Genomic DNA, 24,266 nt, shown 5'->3' with positions numbered 1-24,266 from the left:
GTATATATATATATATATATATATATATATATAGAAAATATTGTGGATCTGTATGCATGTGGGGATGTTATACTGAAAAGTTATTATATACTATAGTCAATGAAGAAGAAGGTGCTTCATGATTTTTAGTAATGTTAAAGTATTTGAATAATATGGAACCACAAGCTTCTCTTCATTCACAACTAGTTATTTACAGCTGCCTCAGTTACAAATCCAGAAAACAGAGGTGCTCAATTTGTTCTTTCTTGGCAACAAACTATTTAGTTCCTTTCAGTAACTTTAAAAACATTTACAATTTCATCACATTTGATTTATTCTAAATTCAGAGTGGTCAGTTTTATGTATATTATTATTATTAGGAGTTATTTAAACTTAAAAACAAACATTTAGCAAATGATTTTGTTTTCTAAATGGGTAACCATACAATTCAACATCATTATATAAAAAGTAAAAGCTGAGTGAATCAGTCAATAATATGTTTACCTTCTTTCCCCTAATGATGTGATACCAGACTGATGTCCCACCAAAATCAATGTGAAAGTCCGTGTAACACCCCTTGACACTCATAAGACAATACCTGAATTGACAGAAAATTCAATTACATAAATATAATGCATACAAATAAAATAATTTGTTGTAGAGTACCATATTAAAACTACTTTTCGCCCATATTTTATTCAGCCAGTTTGGAACCTTACCCGATCACTATGAAGTTGCTGTAAAGACTTGTTTTAGTTCACTTCCTCTAGCCTAAGGTCACATAGTTAATTTCTTATATAATTTACATCAAAGTAGCTTTGTTCAAGAAGTATGCATAGAACTACTTTCTAAAAAAAAGCTTATCATTGCTTGTTGCCAAGATAACCAGCTGCAGATTTTTATTTCTTCTTGAAGTTTTCCTGTTTACGGCTAAATAACAAAGTTTGGGATGCTTTGTGATAATTTCTAGAAACTCCGCATAATCAAGTGTTAAAAAGAAACAAAAAGATATTTTAACTAAACAATATAACTGTCCAATTTTGAATTAAAGAATAAGGAATATTTGTTTTGAATGTCTAGGAAGCTTGTCAAAATAAGAGAGCATACTCAAATTCAGAAAGTGATACACTACTATAAAATAAAAAGAGTGGGGGGAGAAAGAGAGAGAAAATGGAAAATAAAGTTTAATCACAATCACTGTACATAAAAATAATGGTAAAAATACAGTAAACATTATAAGTATATTAATTCTAAAAAAGTTTACAACAAGTTTCCAACTACATTTTAATAACTTGCAATTATAATGATTGTTTTATAAAGACAGTAACACTGTACACACTTAAATGTTTACAAATAGATATATATACATATTATAACTGTTTAAAAAAATCATACTTTTGTACTTTGGGATACTTCATTTCTTCTATGACATTAGTTGCTTCTGTCTGACTTTCCTTGAGATGCTGAGGCCATACCCAGTCTACCCAGTCCACCTGACGAACCTGATAACACACATCACTTGTACGTTGGTTACAATGTTTTGGATTTTGTCTGCATCTTAGTAACCCAAAGTTATCAAAATTCATCTTAAGAAAAGTAATCAATGAGTTAAGTATTCAGTCTGTTCAAAACTGGGTTCATCTCTAGTTATTTATCAACTAACCTCTTAAGAAATCTAATGATAACTACCAATATTATGAGAAATAATTATCACAAAATGTTTTTTAAGATAACCCTATAAATTTATATGCTTGATTACTCTCTTTCTAAACTTAATTGACTTTTGAAACACACTTGGAAAACTAATTATAGCCACAAATTGCTGTATATGTATTACATATGATAAACTGAAATATTATGTAACTAAGTACCTGAATTATAAAATTATAAGAAATCAGTTTGTTAGTTTTTTTAACCTTTAATAGTTTCTCTTGCAAAAGTTTTTCAGGGCCTTTTTGTTTTATTTCACAAAATTTATTTCTAAAAAACAATTTTTTTTTTGTCAATATTTCTCACAGGAAAAAAAAAAGGCTGTTTTTTTTACAATACTTACAACACCCAGTGCTTCTGTTGTTAGAAAGAAGGAAAATTGTTTCTGTAATCTTTCAACATCTTTAAAACTTTTTTTCACAGAACTATAACATAAAACCAAGCAAGTACATCCAACCTACTTTTACTTTTATCTAGCAAATATTTTTACATAATATATTTGAATTGAAAAGCATAACCCTTATTGAACTTGTTACCTCTGCCACCAAAGGTGGACAGAGATTATATTTTAACCCATTTGTGTGTGTGTGTGTGTGTGTGTGTGTGTGTGTGTGTGTGTTTGTCAGCAAGATTTCTCAAAAATGGGCAAATGGATTTGAACAAAAGTTGGTATACATTTGAACTATGACACAACTTAAAAGTGATTAGTTTTTTGGAGAGTCAAGGTCACAGCAAGGTCATGAAAATCAAAAAAGTCCATATCTGTTAACATGGGGACCAATTTTTCACACTATTTTTGCTCTGTAACTGAGTCAAACATGATTGGATTTTGATGGATCTTGGTTGACTTATGTAGAATATCATTCTTTATAATAATGGACATAGGAACATATTTTCATATTTTTTGAGAGCCAAATATGATCAACGCTGCATGGTGGAAGTATGTGCTCTACTGAGTGCCCCTCTAGTTTTGCATATTTATCTCTATTCAGCACTTCCAGTTAATACTAAATCTTATTAAAGGTAGTCATTATTCTTAATCTATGAACAACACAATTATTTCTTTGTTAATGTAATTATGTTTCTTAATACTCGTCAAAAATGTGGTCAAGTCAAGTTTCAAGTCAAAATTACAAAATATTTTAAAAGCAACAGAACAAAGTAAGAATATTTGCATTTAAACAGCTTTGAAAACAATATAGATGGAATCAATGTACTCTGTTGCATTATATTAATTCGGTAGTTCCGGAAAAAAAAGTATTTCCCATTAAGCTCAAAAATGTGCCAACAGTGAAGTAACTGTCACAACTGAAATTTTATTAACTGTATATGACTACGCCTCAGACACTAATTTTGTGTTGTATTGTTTATGTGTATAATATATTAGTTTTGTAACAGCATGTATCAACCATCTGTTTACAAGCTCATTCACACTGATTGACCCTGTATTTTTGTACCATTTCACACAAATTTTTACTATAACTCTGAATTTACTAAGTGTGTGTTAATGAAATTTGGTAAGCTTTTAGTAAACTTTAAAAGTCTGTTGTACATAAAAAAATCAGGTTTTTAATAAGTATTTTTTACTAAAGATTTGTCTGTGAATATTTGAATCCTTTACTGAGTCAGTCTGAGTGAAAGGTGATTTTCATATTAACAATAAAAATACTTCCTTTCATCTTACAGTTTTAATATTTCATCTGCATAACCTCTAGAACATCTACAGTGAAATGAAAAGTTGAAAAGTATGAAATAAAATGAATAATGCTATATTGTCCTCTGCAGTGACTGCAGTAAGGATCAAAAAGTTCCAAATTACTCAATAGTTTCAACTGTTAAACTTTTCACATTTGATTTCTTTTAATTTTAAGGTTTTATTGCTGTACTTTGTACCCACTAGAGCAGAAATCTTCCTGCCAAAAGCAATAAATCACAGCTTAAGCTCATTAGCTGTTCCCAGAAAAAACTACCATAAATAGTACTTAAAATAGATGCCAGCTTGTGAAGTTTTAGATGTTTGATTTTACTGATGTTTTGTTAGGCTGCACTGAAAAGTTTCTAACTTTTACATTTTAATTACTTTTGTTAAGAAATATACCTGAAAAAAATATTTGTAAGTTTCACTGAAATATGCAAGTCTCATCAATTTGGATGTTCAAAAAAATAATATGTAACTTTCAAATACGCACTTTAGAACACAAAACTACTGTAATCTATTTCTAAGCAAGCTATAAGTAAGTTAAACAAATTTTCAATCACAACAAATCAAAATATTTCTATCAACCCAATACTTCCTTGCTAAAACTGAACAAGTTATAGTATCATGTAGTTACAAACATGTCCATCAGCCATGTAAAGTTGATTAGCAAAGCAATCTTGAAAGTCAGAAGGAGAGAAGAGTGGTTTCTCTGGTTTGACAAATGTATTGATTTCATAGCAAAGCAGAAAGGTAGGACATGCAAATTTTAGACTCTTGCTTGTAATTATTTTATTTGTATTTCTAATTGGTTTCAAACTGCAGCAGCCTATTCTTGAAGTTACAAAATTTGAAATCTGAGATGAGAGTTTAGATGTGTCAAATGACTCATAACAATTAAGAATTGTTTTTTGAAACTAAGATGTTAAAAACTTAGATAATATAAAAATTTGAATTGTAAACTACATTTCCATTCTGAACTTACTGACACACAATAATAATTTGTTTAACTGACTTTTGAACATAACACTGCTGAAGGTCGTGAAATGTGCCAGGCCCATATGGGAAGGGTTACAATAGTAATATCAAACATGCAAGACAAGATTTAGATTACAGAAAAAAAAAGAGAGTAATACGTTACTCATAATACGTTACCACAGTAGGTGATTCCACATAATGTTCCAATCTTGTATGGCTGAACTCTAAGCTGATGACATTTAAGAGTTTATCTCGGTTTGTGTTTTCAAAGTATTTGCACCATTCTTTCATAGACATTTCTACATCCTTCTGTGTGGTGACATCCATAACATCTAGCATCCTTCTGCTTCCTGCAAAGTAAATACCAAATACATACTGATCTAGTTGAACTTGTACATCTACTGCAAAACTGTGGAACAAATGTAGGAATCTAAAGCCTAGGGGAACATCCCGTGGAACATTGATACCATACTTACACTCTGGTGGAACATGCATGCAATATATACATGCTGTCAGAATACAAACATACAAGCTAGTAAAGAAAAATTATTAAAGTATGAGGTTGAATTATGTAATAATTCACAACAATGTTTTTTTTTTTTTACTGTTTAGTTGCTTGCTAGCTATTACTTTTAAATAGTAATGCTCATGAAGAAATGCAAAAATTAAACACATTAGTCAAAACTGATAAAAATATTTTTACTTTTAACACATGTTCATTTTACACTGGAATATAAACTGAGTTTTATCTGTCACTTGTAAACATGCTAACATGTACTATGAATTACTTTTAACACATGTTCATTTTACATTGGAATATAAACCGAGTTTTATCTGTCACTTTTAAACATGCTAACATATACTATGAATTACTTTTAACACATGTTCATTTTACACTGGAATATAAACTGAGTTTTATCCATCACTTATAAACATGCTATGAATGTTTAGACTTTAATAACTTACCTACACACTGGCGAACATCATTAACCGTGAAGTTATCACTAGGCATGCTGTAAAACAGAGTATAAAGCAACATAATACATCTGCTGATGAACATTCAATTTCATCATAACTGAACATTTCTTATGAAAATACTTTACAACAATGACAAATCTTCTTGCAGAATAGGTAAAATCAAACTTATTTGACATAAAGAGTGAGCTCTTTTGTAATTTAATTTTACATTATGTCACCCTACTATTTCATAAGTTTATTGAACTTGGTAAATAAACACAAAATAGCGGTTCATAACAAGATGTATTAAAGAAGCAAAACTTGCATAAAGATTTATCATTAGATAAAGATCTAAAACAGACAATACAATGTAACTACATTCAAAATAAACCATATGACATTTCTTAGCACATTAATTTGCAGAAAATAATTTCAATATAAAACTTACTAGTTCAAAAATCAATTTTTGGCCCTTAGTTTGACCTCATAAATAATTTTCTTTGTCAATTGAAATGATCTTTCAATGGCCTTTTAAAGATTATTTATCTCTTTTGATGGAAATAATTATTATTCTAAATTTCTGGTATTGTGAGTGAAAAGCATTAAATAATGTTAAATTTATCAAAATAAAAGTAATAGAAGAAAATTATGTTGGTGTTCTAGTTGATCAGTCTCTTAAGCCATCCAAGCATTGTGCTTATGCTAATAGCTGGGCAAATAGGATTTTAGGCTCTAGCTATAGCCATATTGGATACAAATCTAAAAAGTTTTTAATTTCATTGCATAGGTCATTTGTTAGATCAAATTTGGAGTACTATGTTCAGTCTTTGGTGTCTTACCTAAAGAAGGACATTAAATTTTTGGAAAGAGTTCATAAGAAAACTATTAAGATGACACCTAGGATGGAAAGGTTGTCATACAAGGGCAAGTTATGATATCTGAAATTGTTTTCTCTTGAAAAAAAGAAGAGTTAGATGAGATCTGACTGAGGTATTTAAGATTATTAAGACAATAGATAGTGTTAATGTATCATTTGTATTTGTACTTAATGGTGATAATGGTAGGACTAGGGGTTATAGATATAAATTTTGGGAAGGTAGAAGTCATATTCAGCTAAAACAACTTTATTTTCTTAATGTAATGATTGGTCTTAGGAATGGGTTGCCTTCATATGTGATAGGTGAAATTAATTTGTGAATGTTTAATTCAAAGCTAGACAAATATATTAATGATAAGGGCTGGCACTGAATGTTTTATTTTTAAAGTTTGGTTTAGTGGATCAAATGGCCTAGATGAACCAACAGGTCTCTTACTGTTTTTAAATTACACTGGACAACAAAAACTTTGCTACTGGAGAAAAATCAAATGATTTGGGGTAATCTGATGGTTCTAATTTCAAAAATGTAGTCAGATTTTGAGTTATTGTAACATCTTAATATTTATTAGCACTATATGAAATACCATGCAATCAACTCAGTATAACAGATTTATGCTGGTTGTGAAATTAAGTTTATTTGGACAGATTAATGAGTAAAAGGCATATGTTTTTGATAACTTCAAACATTGACTGTACTGTATTGGTGTAAAATTCCAAATATATTGTTCATATATGATATTTGTTCTCAATATAACTGTAGCAAATTGTACTACTTTTGTTTCATTCCCATGCTCACCAGCTCCACTCAAAAATCATGAAACCCTCATATGCTCAGTTTGCTAGAACATTCGAGAAATCCTTTGACTGAGCATAAATAGGTCAGAGTCAGATGCCTCTCTCTCTCACTCAGTTGGTCACTTTGCTTCACTCCGTGCACAGTCAAAACAAAGTCCAATCTTCTTCCCCACTCCTCACATCATACCCGTGATATAATCAAATTCTGCAAATTTTTATTTTTTAAAAGCTTTTAAACTCTAGTTCTGTAAACATACATTATTTTATATCTTTTAGAAAAGCATTTGAAATGCTGGCTGCCTCTAGTTCAAGTAAAGTCCAAAAGTGTAAAAATCACCCAAACAGTTTATACTACAATTGTGGAACATATATTACAGTTTCACAAAGAAAAAACATCACATGCAAAGTAAAGGTAGCTTACTACCACTCTTTTGGGTGTAAAATTGGTGACCTAGAAAAACAGTGGGCTCCACATGTGTGTTGACAGTCTGCACATCTGGCTTTACACATTGGCTACATAAGAAGAGAGCAAGTATGCCATTTGCAGTTCCCATGATATGGCATGAGCCCAAAGATAATCTAACTGGCTGTTATTTTTGCATGACCAATGTTGCTGGATATTCAGGCAAAACTAAAAACTATATTAAATATCCAGATATTACATCTGCAATGAAACCCGTACCTCAAGGGGATAGTCTTCCAGTGCCACATCCACCAGTGAATTGGGAAACAGAAGTTATCCTGCAAAGAAGACAATGAATCATCTTCATCCTCTTTATCTAGTAATTCTATTCCTGTGGCACCTCAAAATAAACTGCCTCATCTGAAGAGTTATCTCATTTGTGGCTTGTCTCTATCAAAGCAGCATGGGGAACTTCTTGGCTCTCATTTCCAGCAATTAAATTTATTAGCTCTAGGAACACGAGTTTCAATTTACCAAAGTTGCCATCAAAGTATTGCTCCTCACAACAGTATGCAAGATACTTTTTGTTTCTGTAGAAATGTTGATGCACTAATGGAAGAATTAGGTACTGAACACCATCCTCAAGAATGGAGAATTTTTATTAATTCATCTAAAGTAAGTCTGAAAGGTGTACTTTTGCACAATGGGAACACTAAGCCATCGATTCCTTTGCTCATGCTGTGAACATGAAAGAAACTTATCAAAGTATGCAGATTATAATTGAGGCCATCAAATATGATACCCATAGTTGAAATATATGTGGTAAAAGTTATTGCACTCCTGCTAGGCCTACAGAGCAGGTATACCAAACATTGTTGCTTTTTGTGTCTCTGGGACAGCTGAGATGATAAAAATCATTTCAAAAAAGAAGGAATGGCCAGTGAGAGAGAATTACATACAAGAGTATCAACCTTTAGTGAATCCTCAAAATGTGTTTCTGCCCCCACTTCATATGAAAGTGGGACTCAGGAATGAACAAATGTAGTAATGGTTTCAGATATCTGTTTGACAAGTTTCCAAAAACCAATGAAGCAAAAATGAAACAAGGTATCTTTGTTGGGCCACAGATTCAGGAAATGCTAATGAATGATGATTTTGAAATAGTGCTCTATCAGAAAGAACTTGCTGCCTGGAAATCATTCAAAATGTTGTCAAATATGTCTTAGGAAATCACAGAGATGAAAACTATCTGTGATGATTGATGATATCATTGAGAACTACAGGAAGATGGGGTCTAGGATGTCACTAAAGATGCACTTCTTGCACTTCCATTTAGACTTCTTTCTAAATGATTTAGGTGCAGTGAGTGATGAGCATGGTGAGTGCTTCCACCAAGATATTTCTACAATGGAACAGCAATATCAAGGATGATGGGAGATTATTGTTGGTTCTTACAGCATGAAACTGAGAACATACACTAAAGGTACAACAAGTCAAGTTGATATTTTGCAACAAAAAATAATACCATGATGAAAGTTTTAAACATAGTTTGAATATATTTTCAGTATATAATCTTATTATACTCATTGCTTTTTTAAACTGGTATTGCTATTATGTATTGTTTTTGAACATTTCCAGCATAATTTTTAGAATGAGAAACAGTTGCATTTTTTCTAGTAGCAGAGTTGAGCAAGAACAACAGTAATGTTTTTAAATATCAGTTAATTATTGAATTAATAAACTCCCCCAACTTAACATTTTAAGATTTAATGCATACATATTTTAACATATATTTTATTGTAATACATCTTTTTTTTGTACCTCTGTCCTTCCAAGGTTTTTCATTCAAAATAAAAATTATATCTGAACACTACTGTAAGCTTATACAAATTAAACTTACCGCATTCCCAATCCAGACTTTTCCTTAAATACCAATGGGAAGTCCAGGCCATGCTCCTGCAGATATTTCAAACTAAAATCTATAGCAAAAACAAATAGTTTAACACTGACTAAATTTTTTAAATTTTGTAACTCATATACAGTGATTATAACATCTGAAATGGCACATTACTCTAACTACAGTCATGTATTACTGTTAACATAAAAATGCTGATTCTTATTAGCAACAATATGACTTAGTAAATATGAAAATTTTGAAAATGAAAAATCTATATGGAAACTATACAGTTTTGGTAATTTTCTACCTATAATTACATGTATTTTTAGATATATGAATTTGTAGAAACAAAGTAAAATAAATACTGTTGGGATACTTGCCTTCACCTTTCATTTCCTTCACAAAAAAGGACCCAAAATGATTGCTGGCCAACTTTTCTTCCACTGAAAACAAACGCCTTCCTTCAATCTCTTCATCTTGCAAGCAGTCATCTGTATAATGTTTCCTTTCCTTTACTCTCTAACAAAAATGAATATCATTTTTGTAAAATAACATTTAGAATTCATTTAGGTTAAGTTATCCCAGAATTTAATTGATATGGCTAATAATGATTTACCACAAGTGTAACTACTCCCAAAATTAAATATTTACATCTTCAAAACAAGCAAAACCAACTCACACAACAATGTTTAAATATTACATGTAACAGATTTTGACATTTGCTTTTTCCAAGCTATTAAACATACATAAGCTCTGTAAGGTAACTTCTTTTGCAAAAATTATTTTGAATGTTAAAATTAGTGCTAAATTTTTGAAAATCCATTATTCAAAGAGTAACAATGGAATATGCAGTTACACTTACTCATGGTTATTAATTATATGTTAATATTTCAGACTAATTCTGTTTTTTCTACAATGAAGTATTCCCATTTCTTTATTTAAAAACCATACCACATTCATTACTTTGTTTTTACTAATACTTATATATACATATACACCTACTTTTTTGTATTTATGAGATTCAATATTATAGGCTATTTAGTTCAATCTAAATATCAAATAATATTCATATTCATATCCTACTGAAATATTACATAAAACAGCATTACCTTAAGGCTTATCTTTCTTTCCAAATTCCAGTACTGACATTGTAGTAGTAGTAGTACTAGTACTAGTTTCTCAGGTTTTAACATACACAAACAAAGTAAAAAGTTCAAAGCTAAATTATATAATGAGATTGAGAAATAATTCTGTAGAAATAATACTGGGTAAATTAGTAGGCACTTGGTCATTTACTTACTGACACAAACTTAGAAACACGTACACTAAAGATTAATATAGAACACAAGTTAAAACAGCTAAGCCTAAATATAAGCAAAATAGAACACAAAATATATGTATCTAAACAAAACTAATACTAATAGAGGAAAGTATGCTATGAAAAATTTAACAATTTGCTCACATCGTTGTACAGCGTACACGTTCTATATATCCTCACTGTAGTAATTAAAACTTTTTACATTTGAACTGCTAAAAAAGTCAAGAATAAATTGTATACAAACTTTAGTATGCAACGACGTGCTCTCAGATGCTCTCATCGTGCTACAATTCCGGACGGTCGCCATAGTCACAAGCTGCTACAGTTAAGCAGATCACTTAGTTTTGATTGGTCCATAAGAGGCGGAGCACATTCTTAAGTAAAGTAATCGCAGTTTTTGCATAACACTAAGATTACACTATAAATTAAAGGCTAAAATTGAAGAGTTTTCTTAAGTTGACTAGGCATTCGCCTCTAACTGCTTTTGGTAAGAGTGACAGCATTAAGTATAGTTAGTTTGGTACTGATTTCCATGTGTGTGTGTGTGTGTGTGTATATGTATATATATATATATATATGTGTGTGTGTGTGTGTGTGTGTGTGTGTGTGTGTGTGTTACGAATTCTTTACTTAAGTTTGACATTTGTTACAGGAAGAAAGACGTACCAAAAATTAAATTCAGCTTAATTTTACTACCAGATTGAATTTTAACTTTTGTGGTCAAAACCAAATCATAAGGCTATATAGAAACTGTTATACATTATCAAATGCACCAATATCCCTCTACACATTTTATATGGTGTTTTTCTTAAACAAATGCTACACAACATAGTTTCCAAAACTTAAAGAGAGAGAGAGAGATCTAAAAGAATGTTTAGGTGACAAAACATCGATCGTGTATACATATTTCTACATTTACCCTTAACTATGATATTCTTTAGTTTAAGAAAATGTTACAGAAATATAAACTTTTAAATGAAGACAATGCTTTAAGAGTTAAGTGGGCCACAAACACTACTGTTTACATCTATCACTGGAATGAATTTTATTCATTATAAACAATATACAGAAAACTCCTGGTATATCAAATATAAATCACATTTCAATCTTGAATAAACTCGATTTTAGTTATAGAAATTAACTATAAAAATTTCTAAGTTACTTCTGCCGAGAATGCCAAAAAATAAAATAAAAAATTAAGTATTTTCAATGAAAAACAACTCGTCTTCCCACCAGTTAGTAAATGTTCTAATTAATCTAATAGATCTGTTACAAACACTAGTTTCATGTGTGCTGAAGACGAAAATAGATATGTCAAATCTCTATACACACAAAACAAGTTAAAATATATTAGAATTTATAATGTTACCTCTGTATTAAACAGTTGTTATAGCATATACCTATTTGAGTTTGTTTCGTTGCTTATATTTGAGAGATGTGGGTATGATAACATTTGTTATTACATGCATAATATGCAATGAAGCAGAGTGAGGCTTGTGGCGCTCCCACAAAGTGTTTAATTACTAAATACAGCAGACAATGCAAGAACACGGACAACAAAAATAATATAACTGCATGTTAGCCTGCGTATATTTTATAAGCTAATTATACGAACTGGCCTTTATAACCTTGCTGGAGTGCCATCTTACCTCATGGTCAGAAGAAAATCCTCTTTTGACACTGCCTACAAATTCATATGACTGTAGTTAAATGAAATTTAGGTTATAGCATTCATTCTTCAAACCTTTCACCACTGTCCAGACAATATTTCAAAGCAATACTCGAAATAACACCATTTAAGTATTATGAAAGAATTGTACACTATACTGGTGTTCTCATAAAAATATACCACAATGATTAGTTCAAAATTAAGATCTGAAAATAGTTTTTCATAAAACAAACATTAAGAGCAAACTGCGAACCAACTTTATCAATGGTTAATGCTTGTTGTTGTTGTTTTCTTAGTTCAAAGTTACACAGTGGGCTCTCTGTACTCTACCTATTGCGGGGAATCAAACCCCGAATTTTAACGTTGTAAATCTGTAAACCTATCACTGACCAATCGGGGGTCCCAGTTGTTGATGGAGATAACATTTCAAACAAAGAGAATCAATAATATTGTAGCTGTACAAGAGTGCCTACATTGAGGCTTAGCCAGTCAGTGAAGTTTCACTTTCGAAATGATTCCTTATACGTATAATTTTGTAACAAGAGGACGAAGATCATACTTGACTTTAATAATGGGAAGGGCGTCTTCCCTACATTCATATTTAATTCAAGCAATGTTTCAATATGTACAATGTCATACTGGTTAATCTTCATGGATCCAACTTCTACAAACTTGTCTTTACGTGTCGTATCCTCTCAGGTGAAAGGTCACGAAGCTAAATAAGATGATCACAAAGCGCACGTGAGTACGTTTTGCGTCCGAACAGATACGTCGAACTCGATGTAACGTGGTATCCATTCTCATTAAGTTTTATCAATGAACGTGAATAAAATAACTCAGCTTTCTAGATTTTACATCAAACTTCTCGTTCCTACCATTTGAACACCCAACCATCCCCATATAATGTACAATGTGACTGTTTGATAAACTTTTGTATTTCATGATATTAAGTAATTGGTAAAGAAGTCTACAAAGAGAAAGTATTCGGGGCATCTGGATATAATAAAGGTAACTACCAACAATTATTGAAATATGCATTTCATACGAGTGTTATATAAAGGTGTTTTTAGTTTTAATTCGTTACCGTTAGCCCTTGTTTCACTCTCAGGACTTAAACACTTTGATGAAATAAAAACCATAATTAAAGTTAAAAAATAACTATAAAGATTACGAATGTATCACCGATTCAGAAAATTTTATGTTCTTATTCTATTGTTCTGTTGATTGTTTGTAATTAAGCACAAAGCTACACAATGCTCTGCCCACCACGGGTATCGAAACCCGGTTTCTAGCGTTGTAGTCCGAAGAAATGCCGTTGTGCCACTGCGTTCTGTTGGGTAATTTTCTCGCGATTACAACTTATGTGCCTTTTGACACAACTACACCAAATCGTGTTTTGAGGAGTCGATTCACTTAGAAAAATTAATTTATACATTACTTTATATAAAGTGACCTTTTGTTCATTCACAATATCCGACACACAGACCGTGAAATGAACCGCATCCTGAAAAATAACTACACCACTTGACCACTCTAATGACAGTTCTAACTCACTCTTTTCTATGCAACATTGAATATAGAAACACCTTAATATTAGTTGAATCCATCCTACTTCAACAAATTGTTCAATTGCAGTTAAAATATTCAACCGCCTACAAATAAAATGTAGAAAATAATCATGTTTTGCTGTTGTATTTTTTCAACAAAAATAGTGATACATCATCAAGAACTAATATTTTGTATAACGAATAACATCACCAGCCATGTATATCTTAACGTTTGTAAAGACAAGAACCAACTGATGACATACATAAAAAGAACGTCGTAAGGATTTACACATGTTCTATTTCAAGACATTAAAATCTTATAAAATGTGTTATGATAACATTTAATTTACTGAAGAATAGGGAAACTTTGTTCTACTGTCCGGGTTACATACATTTACCAAAAGCAAATGACGCGAACATGTAAATTTACTAGGAAGGAACGACAGCGTTATATATGATATGCAAATAAAAAAAAACATTTTGCCACTATATAGTTATTTACCTTTATTATTAACTCATGAAATTAAATCTTAGTTTCGATGTTTCCTCAACACATTTTTATTCTGGGTTATAAAGCACAGTTTCTCTGTAATTTTTACTAACAGTAAACATACACTCAGAAAGCACAAGAAAATTAGAGCAACTACGTTACTTGCGAGTGCATTATAAAGATAAAAATTAAACCAAGGTTCGTCTTTCTTTTTGTATAAATACGTTTTATTTGGTTTCATAGTTACTCATCAGTGTAGCAAGTAGTTTTGTGAACTTATACCAAGATAAGAATAAAATATTTATATTTATGTATTTTCAATGAAAAAGTTCTAATACAATAGACTGAACAACAAATTTTACGAAACAAATAAAAATAAACCAGAATTCGTTTGATTAATGATTTTAGTACAATTTAACCACAGAGCTAATCAAGATCCCAAAATTAGTAATTCATAAAAACAGAACAGCTAATTTCTACAATTTTGTCTTTTCTTTTTTATCCAGCTTACTTTAGAAGTTTGGATAACCATTAAGTTTTTAGGTAATTTTGGCTACAAGATGGTCAAAACGTAGCTTATTTTCTCTAGGCTATAAAGATAGTTAACTTTGATCTGATGTTGTAACCATTTTATCAGCATGAAATAAAATAATTGTTTTCAAAATTTTACGTTATTTACAGAAAAAAAAAACAACAAGATTTGAAATGATCCATTAATGATGCATCATTGGACATATCTTCCTTTTGGAACTGCCAAAAATGATTAAACAAGTCGAATAACTGCTCAGCTCTATCATCTGCTGCATTTACCAAATGGCTACTCGTGAGCCATGTAAGTTGTATCCCAGTTTATCCTAAGTAGGTTCTCATGTCCTTGATTCTAAACATATACATTTTTGAATAGTTGCTTGCGTAATTGAAGTTATTTGTATACGACTTTATGTGCATCACTTGTGAACAACTACAAAATAAAACAAATGTTTACAAAGGTTTGCAACCATTATTAATGGTCGGTTGTTAAGGTTACACAATACCAGTTACCCATGCTCAGTACGTTGATAAGGTTTTCAAAATGGAAACATTATTTAGATATTAATGGCTCAAAGCTGACTAAAAATTCCGCTGAATTTGTCAGTATCCTTTTCTATTTATTATTACATTTAGAATATAATGACTTTTCTTTGGTTTAAAAAACAAATTAAAATGTTCTGTAATCAGTCACTAAAAGTAAAACTTTGCTATAACTACCTAATGAAGTAAACCTGATGTTGAAGAGTAACACTCGTATGTATACTATATTACGGTAACTTATAATTTTTGTTCGACATCCAGCATCAAATAACTCAGATTAATCGACAACTGCTATGGAATATTTCGTCGGATCCTTTTAATACATCTTATGCAATTTGTGGCAAAGATGAAAATCCATTTAAAAAGATAACTTGTATCTTTTGTCATATCTAGTATGTTGGGATCTGTGGTAAAAACAAGAGGGGGGGGGGGTACGCTACGATGAACTAATATGGGATTTCTGTTTTATTTTGTTAAATTAATAATGTATTAAGACTAAAAATATTTTCGTGCTCTTCACTTGCCAACACCAACACGAAAATGTATCATTAACAAATGTTTTGGTGATACTTATGTTAGTTTAGTTGCTGTCTATTTTGCAAATTTCTTATTTGAGCGTCATTTACATATCTATAACACACATTGTTGTCTTTCTGAATAATGGCAAACACAAGGTGCATTGAACAACATTTACTATTGTTCATAACCACGTCGCAAACATTTTCTATCACGATTGTAACACTTACAATCTAGCCTAATTAATCAAGAATAAATTTTGCGCAAATGACAAAAGAAAGGTGTCATTTTTTCCACCATGGGTGGTTGACACATTTTTTAATACATAGGTACTTATTGACATACCTAACTTTTGACAAAACAATTTACTTTTAATGTATCATGTTGTGAAAAGTGTAAACATTATACAAGTTTATGATTATACACACAAAAACACATTATATATATATACACACACACATATACTAACATGGACATTCAAAACAGTACTTAATATACGAAAAACAACAATGGTAAATGTAAAAAACGTACAAAGCCAACGCTTTCACTGTCAAGTCAAACCATCTTAGTAATTGCAATCATCGTATTAACATAATTACGTTTATGGTAATGGTTCACGATAATAAGATTAATATTTTCGCAGCTGATCTATTTCTTACTACAGTATCAGTATATGGTTTTGTAGTGTTCATTTAAATTACTGATCAATTGGGGAAATTCTGTAAAGTAGTACATAATTTTTAACTTACGAATAAATTATTTATACACATTTGAAGGTCAAATTATCAAATTTCAAGGACTAATTTCATTGTAATGAATTTTAGTATATAAAACTCTAATTCTTAAATAACGTTAACCAATGGGAAGGCTACTAATATATTCAAATATACATTAGTTGTTCAACATTTTGTCGCTTTATATATTTTGTACACCAAGTTGTCAACTGTTAAGCACGTAAACCATTATTATTATAAAATTACTCTGTGTATAATGACTGATCTTTCTGATGCACTTGTCAATTTCACAAATTATGTTAAACAAAATGGCTACAAGTGTGGCATAGCCTATTGATGCGTTGAATGAGATCATGTACAGGTAAGATAATGACAAAAGCAAATGTAAAACGCCGACAAAATATTGTGTTGAAAAAAAAATCATTATTTCCGTATACAAACCAGTAGTCTTCTTTTTGCTTGTTGTGGTTCCATTTCTTAACTGTCTAATAATTTTTGCTATTGTGTAAAGCCACGTGCTCTCTTTCGAATCCTTCTCCCATTACAGTAACGCACGTTAGTGTTAGCCTAGAACGTTGGTGTATTTCCCCTCACAACTTTCTGTTTGCGTAGAGTCGATTTCAGCCGAAGACCATTTCTGTGACGTTAAATCGCTTGGCACGTGACTTGAGGGGTCATGTCCAAATCACGTTGAAATTTTATGCACATTGTTATCCATAAAGCACGGTACCACAAACACAAAAATCCGCCAGTTGGGATCTCTTAATGATACTTATACCCTGGATAAAATTACAACACATGTTACGTTTTTCAATTTATTTAAATTAAACTCAATAAAACAAATACAAAAACACACAGGCTCACCACAAGCTACACCAATGACAAGCGTACTGTATGACGTCATTATTCAGCTGTAATTAGAAGACTCTAGTGGTAAATTCAGCAATTACGTGAGACCTCAGTGAACTCGGCGATTTCACAAGGAAAGATATAATATGTGAGAGACTCTGCGAATAAATATTAGTAACAAATATGGAGAAATGTTACGAAAAAATACCATACAGTGCTTATTACATATTTAAAAATAATTTAGTTCAAAATTCTTATTTGAAACAGCTTTTGCCTGACAAGGATAAAGCACGTGCTTTTTATTACATAATGTGAAAGCTTGAAAATTTTAAGTTTAAAAGAAAGCGTGGACTTTTTTTCTGCGCTCACCTAAAACTAACATTAATTCTTTGAATTACATTAAACAGAGGTAAATTAGCTTACTCTTAATGTGTGGTATGCAAGTTGGTGTTGAAAAAAGTGTTGTTTGTTAAGATATGTGTAGTTAAAGGCACGAACTATGAAAGATTGAGATCGTCAATAGTTGATCTATCCATCAGCTCGTATTATCGCACGTGGCTTGTGGCAGTCTGCAGGCGGTATCGGTGCCGGTAGTAGACGGCGATCTTACTGTATTTTTTGGTCGACAGTTTGATAAAATCGTTCTCGTACCTTACCTGCCATAAAGAAGCTAGAAATGTAATGTGTTCATTTGAATTACGATTTGTAATGATTTACTAAGAACAGGTTATGAAAATCCCATACAAATGAAATCGGTAAATATTGGTGATTTGAATTAGAGGATCAAATAAACGCTCATTAACGATATAAAAATTGGATTTTTTGATATAGTATGTATCAAAATTTCAATTTACATCCATTAAAAGTCAGTTTCTAATTTCAATACTCCTATTTACGTGTATTAAAGGTGAATAAGCAATAAAAGCTGGATTTGACCCTGTAACTAAAAACACAGTTTTTTAGAAAATAAAAAAGTTTACAATAGGCCCGTACGCAGAATGTTTGAAAGGGGGTTCTAATTTATGAGATCAAAGGCCAACACATACTGTGCGAAGCGTCTGCGGGATCCCAATTACAAAGTGTCAACAGAAGCTATTGTATCGACTATTTCAAGCCAAAAATACTAATGCCTCATCCGAAGAATGTAGACTATGAAGAGAATGTTAAATATCATAAGCAGCTGCATTATAACTATATAAACATGTTTTTTTTTTCATCATCAAAATAGGCGATCCCCCCCTCTCGCGTACGTGCGTGATTTTTACAAATGACCCAATCATGTTTATTAATAGTCTCAATATTACATGATGTTTTTGAACTAACAACACCCCTATATTTAAGGAATTGGGATAAACATCGAGGTAAGAAGAAGTAAATAAAAGTTGAAATTTTTTTTTACCAATTCTTACGCTCTTTTCTATTAAAAAGGTTGATACCTGGGTGCGAGTACACCTATACTGTACACGTTTTGTAATATCGTCACAAAGTTGATTAAACAACGGAAATTATTAATAACATGTCAATACAATTTGAAAATCATGATGTTTATGAAAATAGGTTTAGATGGTGTAAAGTTTATTTCGCAACCCAACAATACAATGTATTTACATTGAAAACTGTACTATGTAATTATTGGTTATATCATTATTTCAGTTACTTTGGAAAACACAAAAATGGCTTGGGGATTGGAAAGAAATTAAGCTTGTTACTAAGATTGCTAGATGTTATCTTAAGATTTTAGTTAGCTTTGTGTTCCATAGATACAGTCATGTTTTCAATTTCAAGTGTTGCAAGTTTGATAAGTACAACATGCATACAGAAAATTGTCACGGTTGTTGAAAATACCAAAATGTTTTGAAGCTAAAATAAACGTTGAAATAATTATTTAATGGTGTGACAATATTTATATTTGTTAAAATAAATAAACATTAATTGTATACTTAAAGAACATTTGGTTCATATATTTATTTCAGTACTTAACATTTTTCGTTGTTGTGATACACGTTACAAATGCCTCGGGGCAAGTATGATCTATTAAATCTCTGGATTTGAAATTATTTGAAGTCGTAGGAGAACGCCTGCATAAGTTGTATTTAGCAAAATCTAGGAGGATGGCTTAAAACTTGATTGATACTAAAACAATACCAGTATTTTGATGACGAGTTATGTATTCTAATAAATCTTGGTGAACCACAATGGAATACACACTATCCGTATATACCTTCTTTTCCGTAATTATGCAACTTTAACATGAACCACCTGAAAGGAAGCCGCGATCCACGAAACACAACACACAGGAGAAACAAACACCTTCAGCCCCACAAACACAAACAAGCAAAATATTACCCTTACCAACAACTCCAAACATACAATCGCAAACCATAAGAACATACGCTGCATCTGCTAAAGCACATACAAAACAATCAGCGAAAGAACCAGCAACTAACCGTGTAGACAAAACACAACACACTACATTCACAAACAAAGTCGGAAGTCGACCCACAAAAAATGTGACAACTAGCTCGAACTCCAGCCTTTTTTATTACCGCCATCATTAACATGATCTTCGACTTTATAGCCGAAGTTCAGAACCCAGACAGCAACACAGATTACCTGATAATCATAATCAACACCGCTAGTTACAAAACATCTGGTACCACTTCTCCCACAAATTAAACAGGGCAACAACAACAACAAAAAAAACTTCTCTGCTACTGTTCTATAGCTGTGTACTAGTAACAGAAACGACGCCCAAAAAGCGGCTGTTTAGTCAGGATCTTAGCGAGCTGAATGATGTGTTTCTCTGTCATGAAATTGCTCCTCACTTCTTTTAACTGCATCTTGGCGAGCAATTTGATGTGCTTCTGTATTTCGGATTTGTTCCTGGCTTCTACTCATTGGATCTATCTTCATAATTTGGTGAGCAAGCCTATATCTTTCTGTAACTTGCATACTAATGTTTCATTTTCTTTCTCAAAGTTTCAGACTTTCTCCGTTTGGCATCGTGATTTTCGATGTTTTTATTCACTTTATAATCCAATTGAAGTAAAAAAATATTGAAAAAAAAGTGTAACTTACAAAGATCGAGTTACTACAAAATTCCTGCAAATTTGTATGCAACGAAATCTGTAGGAAGGGCTAGTGATTCCTTTGGTCACAGAACAATTTAATTCGGAGGGAGTGTATGTTTGGATTCTCCAGCAGAAAAAATCACTTTTCTTCTGAAATATCACGATGATTCTCCACTAGGACAACTCATTCTGAAATTCTGCATTAAACTCGCTTTATCACAATTTTAGAAATTTGATTAAAGAAATAAATTTCGTTGATAATAATAAATGTACAAAATTAATGTACATTATTAAAAAGGAAAGAAGTACCATTTCTCCATTAAGGAATCAATTTAGGAAGAAAATGTTATAAAATATAAGGTCCTATTATTTCATTAATTTTAGTTGGGCCTATTATATAATATTTTTCATTTTGGTGCGAAATAAAGCTGTTATTGACTTATTTTTTTTTAAAAAAGTGGACACATGCACTAAAACTTTTTTTTTTATATTAGACCCAATTGTAATGAAACTTTTTATTAACTTCCCTTATGATGTTGAAAAACTGTGCGAAGTTTCACCCAAATCAGAATTAAACTGTGGGTTATTAGGTTGATATATTCTAGATAACTATGGCAGTGTGTGTATTCTGAACCCATTTTAGCATAAAAGTATTACCTATATACTTTTCTTGCTAAACAACATGGCATAAAAGCCATTCTTGGAATGCATTGTTACCAAAATGCACTGGTTTTCTATATATTAGAAGTTGTTATATAAGGAACCACTTCGTTACTATGTGGCTTTTCGCTAGCTTGCCTCATTAAGAAGATGCACGCTCGCACGCACATGAATAAGTAATAATACCCAAGTGCACACCCTCAGGGTCCACTTAGTATGCGTGCAAAATTTCAGGATTTTAGATTCTTTCTCTTGGAGTTATGATGGTTACACACAAACACGCCCTTTCACTCGGGTTATTAGGTTGATTTATTCTAGATGACCATGTTAGTGTGTATATTCTGAACCCATTTCAGCATAAAAGTATAATATATATACTTTTGTTGCTCCTTTATGGGATGTGGCCTGTTTATAAAGGTAACCTTTCCTCTGACTTATCCTCCGATAATATACTTATATAATAAAAACAAATAATAAAAACAAACCTCAATTACGGAGCGTCTAAATCAGAAAACAACAAATAATGTTTTCGATTTTGTAGTATATACATTTCATTTTATACTTTCAGCACATAGCCTTTTAACAACAATATTAGGTTATACTTTTATTACTAAACAGCATGATATAAAAGTCATTACTGAAACGCATTTCTGGCTTTTCTACATATTAGTTGTTATATAAGGACCACTTCTTTTCCATGTGATTCTTAGCTATATTGCCTCATTAAAAAGATGTGCACATGTACACGCACACACATCCATGGCTGTCTGTGATTTATATCTATAATTTGAGGGAAAACAACATACAAAAGAATATGTGACTGCTGTATTTTCAAGAGGAAAGCACCTAGAAACCCGAAATTTTGTACCCATACTAAGTAGACACTGAGGGTGTGCACTTCTACATTATTACTTATACACGTGCGTGTGCGCGCGCATCTTTTTAATGAGGTAAGTTAGCGAAATACCACATAGAAAAGACGTGTGACCACCAGAGCTCCAAGGGGAAAGCCTGAAATTCTGCACACATACTAGGTGGACCATGAGGATGTGCACCTTGGTACTGTTACTTATTTACGTGAATGCGCGCGTGCATGAACGCATCTTTTTGTGAAGCAAGCTAGCAAAAAACCATATAGAGAAGAATATGTGACCAAGAGCAAAGAACCTAAAAACCTGAAATTTTGCACCCATACTAAATGGACCCTGAGGATTTGCACCTGGATATTATTACTTATCTACTTGCACGCGTGCGCGTGCGCATCTTTTTTTTTATGGAAAAACGGCATATAAAAGAAATGTGACTACTATAGCTCCAAGAGGAAAGAACTTAGAAACCTAAAATTTTGCACTCATACTAAATGGACCCTGAGGTTTTGCACCTGGGTATTATTACTTTCTTATCCACGTGAGTGCACATCTTTTTAATGAGGCAAGGTAGCAAAAACCACACAGAAAAGAAGTGGTTCCTTACATTGATTTTGCATGTGAAATTTCAAAATTTTCTGATGCATAAAAGTATTGTTAATGTTAAAACGAAAATTACTTTGCATGATAGATAGGCAAGATGTGAAAAGTAGTACCAAGAGCAAAGAGCCTAAAAACCACGAAATTTTGCACCCATACTAAGTGGACCCCGAGGATTTGCACCTGGGTATTATTACATGTAAACTAATAGTAATCTATAATGATAAAAGAGCGTATCTCTGTGTGTGTGACTGCCATAACTCCAAGAGGAAAGAACCTAGAAACATAACATTTTGTACCCATACTAAGTGAACCCTGAGGGTGTGCACCTGGGTATTATTACTTATTCACATGCGTGCGCATGAGCATCTTTTTTATGAGACAAGGTATAATGTCGAGATAGTTATCAAACATTTCTTAAGAAAAAACTTTATATTTTATCTGTTATTTTCAGTAATTAATCTCTGTACGGGTTCGGTAAATTTGACCGATCTCACAACCACCATAAAAAAATTAGGAAATAAACATAAATTATGAATCTTTCATTCTAGAATGAACACAAATTATAACACGAAAACATAAATGTTTAGACAAAATAGCTTAAATCTCATAACATTATACATTTATATATATTTATTATTTTTATTACATTGACCTTTTAGCCATACCTGGCTAACAATACAGACGTTACAATGATGTGGCTCATGCACTCATGTTACCATATCAAATAACATAAAGGTGACCTTTGGTCTGTACAAAGTAACTTGTCTTGGCTGTGTTTTAGTAGACTAGTATTTTGTAAAATACAGTCACATTTCAATTATTATACATTATATATGTATATAGATTATTGCTATTTAGAAACAAGTTCTTAAAGTTATTTTTCCTAAAACATAAAACAGTAAATAAAGAAGTAAAGCAAACAATTATCTCTTCTAGTTATGACCTTTGTACTTGTTTGCAGCTCGTGCGTTAGATAAGATATAGTAATGTGACCTACGTGTTCACAAAGTGATTCACAACTTGTGTGGCAGGATTATTAGTTAGACATGGTTCAAAGGGCAATAAAATGTAAGTATAAACTGATGTATACTGTTAAAAGCTTTAAGCTATTTAGGATAATCTGTGGTAAACTAGAGATTCTGTAGTAACTACTTATGTATGCATATCAATTTGTGTGGATTAATGGTTTGTTTATTTATTTCGTGGATAAATGAAAAGCACAAATTACATATATGGGATACTCTGTCAGAAAAATTTGGGTAAGTTTAGAAATATCCTTTAGAATAGTGATGAGAAAAGAATCTGAGTCATACCTAAGTGTATTGATTGTGGAATTGTTTGAACTTATTAATAAACTCTTCTTTGATTTATCTTCTGTTAGTCTTAATATGGTGATGTTCTCTTTACAAAAACTGTGTTTTTGTTCTTATGTTCACAGATGTCTAAAGGATTTTTTGGTGTTCTCCCACTTCTTACAAGCAAAGCGATGGTTCAACATGATGATAACAAAAACCTTAATCTTTACGTATACAAATGAATCGAGATAAGTTTAGCAATAATTAAACAGTACGTTCTCACCC

General features: G+C 31.5%; 1 protein-coding gene across 8 annotated transcripts in view; it reads right to left on the bottom strand.

The window, feature by feature from the left end:
- Positions 1-17,520, bottom strand: part of LOC106461338 (lysine-specific demethylase 2A-like) — a 41,037-nt gene extending 23,517 nt beyond the window's left edge. Inside the window, exons 1-8 of one of the 8 annotated variants that reach the window (XM_022388216.1) lie at positions 17,079-17,445; positions 10,855-10,929; positions 9,673-9,811; positions 9,296-9,374; positions 5,330-5,376; positions 4,541-4,713; positions 1,375-1,481; positions 484-577 (exon numbers count right to left, since the gene is read on the bottom strand). In XM_022388216.1, coding sequence (XP_022243924.1) covers positions 484-577; positions 1,375-1,481; positions 4,541-4,713; positions 5,330-5,376; positions 9,296-9,374; positions 9,673-9,811; positions 10,855-10,929; positions 17,079-17,111 — 747 coding nt within the window. In that variant the 5' untranslated portion in view covers positions 17,112-17,445. Of the gene's footprint in view, positions 1-483; positions 578-1,374; positions 1,482-4,540; positions 4,714-5,329; positions 5,377-9,295; positions 9,375-9,672; positions 9,812-10,754; positions 11,054-12,259; positions 12,275-17,078; positions 17,446-17,501 lie in introns of those variants that run through there. The other 7 variants (XM_022388214.1, XM_013921156.2, XM_022388215.1 and 4 more) reach the window with 7 other exon arrangements.
- Between the last annotated feature and the right edge of the window lie 6,746 nt (positions 17,521-24,266).

The sequence above is a fragment of the Limulus polyphemus genome, unplaced genomic scaffold (assembly GCF_000517525.1).
Source record: "Limulus polyphemus unplaced genomic scaffold, Limulus_polyphemus-2.1.2 Scaffold937, whole genome shotgun sequence".
In the NCBI taxonomy this organism is placed as follows: Eukaryota; Metazoa; Arthropoda; class Merostomata; order Xiphosura; family Limulidae; genus Limulus; species Limulus polyphemus.
This window is presented reverse-complemented; position numbering and strand designations above follow the sequence as displayed.